Source organism: Akebia trifoliata, chromosome 4, assembly GCF_017979445.1.
Source record: "Akebia trifoliata isolate Shusen 1 chromosome 4, ASM1797944v1, whole genome shotgun sequence".
Classification (NCBI taxonomy): Eukaryota; Viridiplantae; Streptophyta; class Magnoliopsida; order Ranunculales; family Lardizabalaceae; genus Akebia; species Akebia trifoliata.
Genome location: NC_141378.1, coordinates 781,077 through 790,948, shown reverse-complemented (window position 1 = coordinate 790,948; position 9,872 = coordinate 781,077). Strand labels below are relative to the sequence as shown.

The 9,872-nt window shown below is 32.6% G+C and overlaps 1 protein-coding gene across 1 annotated transcript; it reads right to left on the bottom strand.

The window, feature by feature from the left end:
- Positions 1-3,650: 3,650 nt before the first annotated feature.
- LOC147402723 (ubiquinol oxidase, mitochondrial-like) lies at positions 3,651-7,778 on the bottom strand. The gene is made up of 4 exons (XM_086438052.1): positions 7,213-7,778; positions 6,993-7,121; positions 4,871-5,359; positions 3,651-3,958 (listed from the first exon to the last, which is right to left on the bottom strand). Exons 1-4 carry the CDS (start codon positions 7,543-7,545, stop codon positions 3,899-3,901), a joined length of 1,011 nt encoding a protein of 336 aa, XP_086294178.1. The 5' UTR covers positions 7,546-7,778; the 3' UTR covers positions 3,651-3,898.
- Between the last annotated feature and the right edge of the window lie 2,094 nt (positions 7,779-9,872).

The window sequence follows — 9,872 nt, the reverse complement described above, 5'->3', positions numbered from 1 at the left end:
AGGGATTATTTATTGAGAATATGTACCAATTAATTTCTAGTTAACTCCCACTTAATAAGATATTCACCTAATAATAATCTTTTGGAGATTGCTTTACAAAAAATACTTGAAATACCATTTTAACAACTTTACAAATTGATTTAATATAAAAATATATCGAGTCAAATAAAAAACTTGACCAATTTATTTGATTATTAATATTTTCATAAAAATAAATATATTTATTGGGAAATGTTTAGCAACAAACATTTTGGCAAAACATTTTTCAAAACATGGGTTAGAGGTTTTGGAATGAGCTGATTTTTCGTGAAGATAATCTCTACGGTGAGGAGATCATCATCACCAAAAATCAGTCCATTCCAAAACTTCTAACCCCATCAAAAATGGTTTACAAAAAATGGACGGTCCACAATTTTTCAACTTGTAAACTGGGGCTAGAAGTTTTGGAATGGGCTGATTTTTGGTGAGGATGATCTCCTCACCGTAGAGATCATTCTCACCAAAAATCAGCCCATTCCAAAACCTCTAACCCATGTTTTGAAAAATGTTTGGCCAAAATGTTTGTTGCTGAGCGGGACCCATATTTATTTATAAAATTTATTTATAATTTTATTTGACTTCTTTAAGTTGACTTGCTAATTTTTCAGTTGAATCAATTCGATGAACATTCAAGTCAAGTCTTAAAATAAAGTTTTAATTATTTATATATTTTAATAAATATAATATGCATAGTTTTAACCAATTTAATGTTGATGATGATAATCATACTTATCTCTTACATCATAATCATCATCTATGTGAATTAAAAATCACTAGTTTTGGAAAGAAAAAATAAGATTTTTTTTGTTTTTCATATATAGTTATATAAAAGATGACCATACTCAATGGACATGTCATTAATTTTAAAACCTAGAATTATAAATAAACACGTTTCTTTCAGCCTCAAAATTCGTTGAAAGGGTAAGTATGGCTTTTTCACTTCAAAAATCATTTTTAAACTAATATTAGATCAAATAAGTACTAAAGAGTCCATATTTTTTTAGAAGGAACTTTTTGGTACATATTTTCAAAAAATAGGTATTTGGCGTAATTGTCCTGATACACATCTCCAAACATTTGATTTTCTCTCTAATTATTTTATAAAAAAAATTATAAATTACAATAACCTTCAATATTCTTTTGAAATTGTTGGACTATCCCATTTTATATTTATACTATAGTTTGCCTATGCTAGACACAATCATCCTCTTTAGGTTAAGGGGGGTAAAAGAAAGAAGACAATAAAATTGTAGGAGTATTGTAAAAGAGAGATTCTATTGTCATGCCAATTTTTGCTGCGCCACCCCCAATTCCCAGAACACTAGCAACTTATGTCAAAATTCCGATTTCGATACATTGTTCATTTTAATTCCCAAACACATGTGTTTTTCCAGTGTATTTGTCACTTGTATAGTCAATGAATTCGTAGATAAATTACTAGTAAGATTGTGAATATGATAAAATCGTTGACATTTTATCAACAAATTTGTAGATTATAAAAGTGATGAATTCACGAATTCATAAATTATAAAAGTCATGAATTCACTAAAAAAACATATTTTGGGAACCCCAATAACAGATTAAAACACATCGTTCAAATATTACAAAACTTTGGCTCAAATTATTATCTCAACATTACAAAAAATTATGACACATTCAAACAATTTTAGTAGTTGTTTACAATTATGATTAGGCTCATACAAAATCTTAAACTCAAAAAAATAGAAATTTAACGGAAAAAAATTAGAGTTTCAATTGGCACCCCAACTTTTACTTATTCTCAATCATTTAGTTATTTTAATTGGGATGTAAAAAAGTAAAAGTTGAGATGTCAATAGGAGCTCTCTTATAAAAGGGGTAGAAGAGTACTTATAGTACTAAGTTGGGGTTTGGGAATAAGTCAGTAAGGGAAAAATCCGGTAAAATTGAAAAACATCCTAAAAAAATCGAGAAAAAATCATGCTTGGTTAGGATTACATAATTATTCCTACTAGTGGGAGTTCCTATATTATATCATTTAATTCCATATTAAACTAAAATGATAAATAGATTATACTTATCAAAAAAAAAAAAAAAAAACTAAAAGGATAAATCACCGATTCCCATATTGATATCATTATGCATCTACAAACAAGTAATCATAGATGTACATATCCACAGCATATTCAAGGTTTATTATTCTCATTTGCATCCTCATTTTTGCATTATTAGTGATTTAATAGTGAATTTTGTAAAAGTCATGTATTATTGAAAAAAAAAACCATGATTAAATCAGAGAAGGAAAAAATCACGATTTTTTCATTAAATCGGAGACTTTGGTGACTACGAGAGTAATGGAAATAAAACTGGGAAGGATTTTGAGAGGATGAACACATGTGAAATTTAGTCTAGGAACGATGAATCTAAACCCCTAATGGACACCACCATGAGAGGCACAATTCCAAGGTTCTGATTTTTCTTTTGTGAATGTGTAGATAGATGCCTTTTGTTGCTGAAGTGAGGTTCACAGGCCTCAAAAGATCTGGGCTTCATTACAGAAAATGCAAAAGAAAGGTAATGGTGTGAAGTGTACATCACATCCCAAAACATGATCGTGATCAGGTTTGAATCACAGTAAGGAAATGTGGATGGACTCAACATATTGGCACGATGGAGGGGAGGACATAGCAAATAATTCCATCAATTCCAATAGGCCAAAGACAAACTTTTTTACGAAGGTCCTCACTCGCACTCACACTCAAATAGAGAAAAGAGAGAGAACTGCAATGGAGACATTGGAAAGAGAATCCATCAATTCCACAGCAAAATTCTTTGTTGTTTTATGTAAGTATGAACTACATTTTTGCCGTAAAAAAATACATATTTTCTATTTTAAAACATTCAATGATGTGGTATAGTGATCCAAAATCTTTAGGTGCTGACTGGTTTGTCTCATCTAGCAGCTGATTTGGTTTTCACTAATCCAGCCTGGCAAGAATGTTTTATTCCTGGTTTTTGTGTATAGATGACACTTGCTGTTTTTCTAGTGGATTGGAGATAACAAACTGTACTGCAAAACATTGTGATGAAAAAGGAATATATTGCTGGATCCAAGGAGGATTGAGGTAGCAAAGAGAGAGAGAAAAAAGGTGTGTTCATGTAGAGAGAAAAGTGAGAAAGTAAAAATATCAGTGTAGAAAGGGTGCCATTGTTGGACCTTGAGTGTGTGAGCTGAATGTATTTTCTCTGGTGTATTCTCTGAGTTCTATACCTTGTATTCTGTAACTCTCATTGCAAATAGTGGATTTGAATGGCCAAGCCGAAACTGGATGTAGGAATGCTCATTGCATTCTGAACCAGTATAAATCCTTCTTGTTACATTTATTTTCTGTTCTGTTCTTGTTTATAAATTTCTGCTGCTGCTAGTTGATTGTTGTAGCAGTATTACTGCCTCTATTAGGTTCTGTGCATCTTGTTCTTGTGTGTAGAGACACAACAAATGACATAAGCAATTTTCAAACACTATTAGAAGCAACCCCCAAGCTTTCTGAGTTATAATGGAATTAATACGGATCATATATGTAAGTGGCATAAACTTCTTTTTTAGTACTAATTTGGATAGGATGCAGTCATTGTTCTATAATGTTTTCCACAAACACTTAGTCCACAGCACAGTCTCGCAATTCGGATTTACAAACAGAATATCAGAATTCGAGCAATAGAAGTAATTCATCACCTACCTTAGTCACTTATCCCAAAAAACAAAAAAGGCTCTGCTGCGCTACCAACCTACAAGAGTTATATTATATTGAATGTGGTCTGTCTCGTGATACGAATCATGTCCAGTCCACCCTTACAAGCATACATGTATATTTATCTGTTAATGGTACCCAAGAGGAGCTGGAGCCTCCCTCAATTCTTTCCCCTGGAAATGAATATCCTGCATCATGGAGCAAGATTGATTGTATCTCAGAAACTTGCAATAAAAAAGAATCTCCAAGATATATATAGAGAAGGCATTTGAAATGAATAAGCTACTTCACTCCAAACAGGTATCAAAATCATAAAGTAAAATATATAAAATGTTCAAACCAAGTCAAACCCTCAAGATAATAAAGCGGGGGCCTTGTTAACTTCTGCCCTAAGGGCACACGTGAAAATGCAATAAATACACTTTGAAAATTGGATTTTGTATCAAGAATACCATTTAGTACATATTTTTTGACCAAATTACTGCACATGCTTATCCCAAGGTGTATTTAATGCACTTTAACATGTGCCAAAACCCATAAAGCAGAAGAAACCAAGATCATAAAAAATAGCCAACTACTAAATAGGAAGTCATGATTACCCCATTAAGAGAAAAGAGAAGATTGGTCATTTTGAGAAAGTCCTGTTAGTTCAATAAGTACTCTGTAGAATTGGCTTTTGAAAATTTTAAGAATGTCAAATATCAAATTTTGAAATTCTAGAACACACAGAGGATTTGTAAATAATTCCAAGTAATATGGCATATCTCAATTACACAAAAGAAAATCTAAAAATGGTTTGAACTTAGAATTATCATCAAACAGATTAAATGCCAGGATGTGTGCTATCTACATAACAAAAGGTAGACCTTATTCATTTTTAGGGATCAAACTACAATTCATCAAAATATCCCTGTATGAAGTCAGAAAGAGTGAGTCAGAAGGAACCGTATTGGTTCCACTATTAATTGTACGCTAGTTTTTCTGTAACGTAGCAAATTGGTGGGAGCTGCATTCATATAAAAATTGGTTATATAGGTGTTTAGCTTATTTTTCATAAAAAGTGAGTCTAGAGCACGGAAATGGGAGAAAGTTGTTCTTACAGAAGCGAAGTGGTTGACATCTCGATGGTGAGCTTCATCAGCTCGGATCACAATCACAACATCCTTCAGATTGGCATCCTTGGGCAGCCTCCAATAGTCTATAGCAATAGCAGGAGCTGGAACATTTTCTACCGCACCACTATCAATTTCCTTCAAGTACTCTGTATATGAATGTACTGCCTCCTCCTCCAAATACCCAACAACTCTATGAGCCAGCTTAGGGGAAAGCATATAGAGCACGAAAAAGGCATTGAAGAAGACTCCCTGCACCGTTAGAACCAGAAGCCTCTCATGCCATTTGGGCTTTACAAGCTCCACCATTGTCATTAGGTGCATTCGTTCATTCTCTGCTTCTTCAAGTAAGGCCTTGATCCAACCACCACTCTGCTGGAACTTGCGGAGAGACCTGAGATGTAGCAGCATCCCTCCCACCATTCCGGGAACAGCGGCCACTGTTTCCAGCATCATTGCATGACATCCATACCGTCTCTGCATTGTAGTTTCTAGAATTATAATGGAGAAGAAGTTCGATGGAAGCAACTCAGGTATGTGTAAAAATACAATAGATAACTGACACAAAATGTGCATGAAGTACTTATCAAAACAAACATCCATGCAATAGATAAATTGAAATAGAGTACTCTTGCTACATGCATATGGGATGAGGCCTAGGATGATGATGCTGAATACGCCTACAATATACATATTCTCCCTCCTTTTCTGCTGTAACACCTGTAGGTAGTGTTGGTAAGTAGTGTGGCAGGAGCACCCATCTTCTATATCTTTTTTCTATCCAAAGAAAGATCGTTTTCTTGACATCGTCACTGGCAAACTCAAAAGTTCCAACAATTAAAGATGCATAAAGTAACGTTTTTCATACCCACACTCTTGTTTTGTACTTCTAAATATTTTCATTAATAATTATCTTCTAGATTTGATCACAGCACAGAATGTTCTAATGGTCTTCCAGAAATAATTCTATCAGACAAGCAAGAACCAGAATCACTCTTAAATAGGTTAAAAGGCCCATCTTTTTTATAGAATAGATGGATCTGATTCCAGAGTAGAAAAGGAAATCATTTTGCTACCTTTTCAATAAAATCCTCTCCCACGAAGAGTTCCCTTCAGAGTACATCACCAAAGTATTGAAAAACACTAGAATGAATACACTTGAAAAAATGATTCAAATACCAGAAATCACAAAAAGCTAGATCATCCCAGTAATCTGGCAGTGAACTTATTGAAGACACCAAAACCATATATTTCTTATTTCCAAATAAAATTAAAGAGAAACAGAACACCAATCAAAGTAGAGACATTTACCGGGCAGACCTACTTGTCGCAATTTTATTACAAAAACTCCCTTACTCTAAAATTCATTACTCGAACAAACCTTACTTTATGAATCATGCTACCATGACTTACTTGGTAAGATTTCAAACCTTACTATGGGTCCACATGGATAATCAAATTAGCAATCCAACAATACAACCTTCTAGGTTTCATGGAATAACTCAGATTCAAAAGAAAAAAAAATATTCAAAAGAGAAACCCCTTTAAAGCTTGATTGTAGATGTTGAAAATGGATGGCTACCAAACTCCCAAATTTAAACTAAAGTTTAACAGTGAAAACAATTATATATATCCATATATCTCTATATATATATTCAAAGTTCTTAGAATTTTGTCCTTTATAACCCAGAGACATTAGATAACGTTTTTGGATGCCACAAATTGACGTGGTTAGAATCCACTCCAAGGTATGTTAAGTAACAAATTAACATCATAAATTTGAACTTTATGACGTGGATCCCCACTGCAGGGTTTGCTCCGTAACAAACTTGATAAAGTGACGTTTGATGGGTAACAAACTTGATAAAGTAAGGTTCCCTTGGAGTTGACAGAACTCCCTTGTAATAAAAATGCAACAGTTGGGTATGCTGGGTAAATCTCTCACCAGAGTATTCATGCTGTAATATGTCCCACTATTCAGGACAATCCAACTATCTCGCCACTCAAAAGCACAGACAGTAGGTGCTTTTATATTTAACATCAAATCAATCAACGATATAAACTTAGTCGTATATATCAATAAAAGGGAGGGAAAAGATGGTTAACATACCTTAAAATAGATGTCTGTTGGAATTCTGAGAAGTTTTACTGTCCTATAAGCCACCTTGTCCAAAAATGTCTTAGGTACATGGTGCTTATCTATATCTATTGATAGATCAGCTCTGTAAGTCTCCCATGGCTACCAAATAAGAAATAATAGTTAGAATCATTCAACGAGATCGAATAAAGTTAAACATAAAAAAAAATAAAAAAAAGTCAATTCTCCTCACCATAAAGCAATTCCACGGCCAAGCCGTCCCATCCTCCCTAGTGATATTCGGCCGAGAGATCCCCCAATAGCTCGAAACCATACGTTGTTCTCCACCATGTGAAATCGATTTCTCCTTCTGATCCTTCTCTGCTAAACTAGTCTCCGCCGAATTAGATGCAGTGCTGCTTAAAGACCGATTCAATTGTGAAAAACTGAAGAAAAGATATCTCGGATGTCTCACTGTTAAGGTTTCTAAAGGTCTGATCATGGAAGACGAAGAAATGAAACGGTTATTATAGTTTCTTCCATGGAGTAAATTTCGTAGCAGAGATCTGGCCAAGTGTGGATTCATCTTCTGCTCTTCTATCAAATAAATTCAGAATTTCGAAGTAAAATTGTTCTAAAACGACAGCGATTAGATCTGTAACTGTAAGTGATTGAAGAGATGAGGGTGGTTTTAGAGTCTTAAGATGGTGATCTATTGGTCTTGAGTTCTACAATAAAGAGAAAGCTCGAAAAAAAATATCGATGGATCGACAAAAGTGTTTTTCCCTCTTTCCAATGGTGGTGGAAGATCCACCACGTGTTAGAATTATTGCGTGCCGATGATTGACTCGCTTTCCCAGGCGGCGGCCAGAAGCGCTGACGGCACTCCGAAACAATTTTTGAGGGTATTTTAGCTAGTAAATAAAATCTTTTGAGGATATTATTTTTATTTTTATTTTTTTAAAACTTTTGATTAAACTGACGATTTTGAAGGTGCATTAATGTGTATCTTATTCTCTTAGGAGACAAGTTAATAGCATCTCTAATTTAATTTTTTTAAAGAATTAAAACGCAATAAATAATTAAATATACTCTAGAATATGAGGGTATTTCGATAAAAAGTAACTTTTTAAAGAGCAATTTTTTATTTTTTTTTATGTAAAATTCAATTTCTAAAGTGTATTTATTTCACTCAAATGCCTGCCTTAGTCCACACGTTAACAAGATATTTTTTTTAATTAGGAGATAAGAAATAGGACCAAGGTTCGAAGTGACCGCATAAATAAGAGTTATGCTGGAGTGACACAATGATGTGATGACGCACATATAATCGTAGATAATTTTCCATAAAATACAAGTAACAAGTATTTATAATTATGTGCGAGCCACCACATCATTTGTCACCTTTGTATCTTCGTTTGTGTCATTCCAGCATTTTCCCATAAATAAAGCTGAGTGGTGACGCTCAAAATTACTTTAAAATAGTAAGAATCACTTAAGAATGTGCACTATTGCAAATGAAAATAAATCCGTTAGATAAATGATTATGAGAAATTGAATTCCTTAAAAAATAAATTCTTCTATATAATTGATCTAAGAAAAATATAAAAGATAGGATCGATCGATCACTCCAATTTCTATAAAATATAGAAATGCATCACATATTTCAACAAATTGTGTAATTATTTTATTCATTTTTTCACATATTATTTGATAGGTCCCTAATGTATTGAGGAATGGTTAATACAAAAAATGAATTGGTCAATTATTAAATCCTTATTAAAAAAATATATAAGAGGAAAGAGGAGACATATAAAAGGAGTAAAAAAATAATAATTGTTGACTGATAATTGTGAGATTATATAATAAATAATGATTAGTGATTGTCTAATGATGAAATCTTTAAGTGTAAAGAGAGAATAACAAAAATATTCTTATGCGATATTGAGATAATTTATTATTATTATTATTATCAAAATAAGGATTAATTTATGTTTCTAATCTCTTTACATAAAGTATTTTTTATTTGTTTAATTTGGAAAAATAATAAATTGCAAATGATTCGAAAAGATTCAAAAAGATGTAAATATTAATAATGAGTTAAATTGGAAGGAAGTTTCACTTGTTTTATGTATCATTCAAAAAATTCATGTATAATTCACAAATTATTAGAGGAATTATTAAGTATGGTCAAGACTCCAAAGGAGTTTTTTTTTGTAATAAAATGTATGTCTGGTAAATCTCTCCAGTAAATATTGGATTTGAATGCAATGATTTGTGGCATGTGGCATGTATGTCACATCTTTAATTTAATTTAAGTATAGGAATAATTTTTTATTTAGGAAACATCATTATTAGGTCAATAAGAATGACCAAAGTGGTGGATTCCTAATTAAAATATTTTAACTAATATTAATAAAATATTCTCATAAAGTATCTATATGATTAACCTATTTCAACGGGATAATGATTTGATGTGTGCACTCACTTTTTATGATATAATATGGATGAGCTTAATGGGCCCAAATCCCTTCTTCAGTTGTTGAGATGGGGATGATCCTGAATCTAATTTCGAAGAAAAAGGCTAGAGCATCACAAATAGTAATCTAAATGCATGCATGAAACAAATACATACTCTTTTTTGACCTTTTGTCCAAATATACTCTTAACTTCAACCTTCAGCCAAAAGATAATTCGATTTCAGTCACAAAATCAATCATCTTCATGTTGTTTCTAAATACTGATTTATTATGGCAGAGAGAGAAAAAGTTAGAACAAATCTTAATTTTGAAATTGAATGTAATAGAAAAATATTACCTAAAAAGAAATGGTTGAGGCGTGCATAAAGCACTGTCCTAAAACGAAATTCACCCCTACTACGGTACCACAGTCTGTAGGCGTTCGTTCTGCAGG

What these genes read in the sequence shown, in the direction of transcription:
- LOC147402723 (XM_086438052.1), bottom strand. Translation starts at nt 7,545, where the DNA reads ATGAATCCACACTTGGCCAGATCTCTGCTACGAAATTTACTCCATGGA. An exon ending in GGCCGTGGAATTGCTTTATG is followed by an intron (nt 7,122 to 7,212) that starts GTGAGGAGAATT and finishes CTTATTTGGTAG; the next exon opens with CCATGGGAGACTTACAGAGC. An exon ending in CAACAGACATCTATTTTAAG is followed by an intron (nt 5,360 to 6,992) that starts GTATGTTAACCA and finishes ACTACAATGCAG; the next exon opens with AGACGGTATGGATGTCATGC.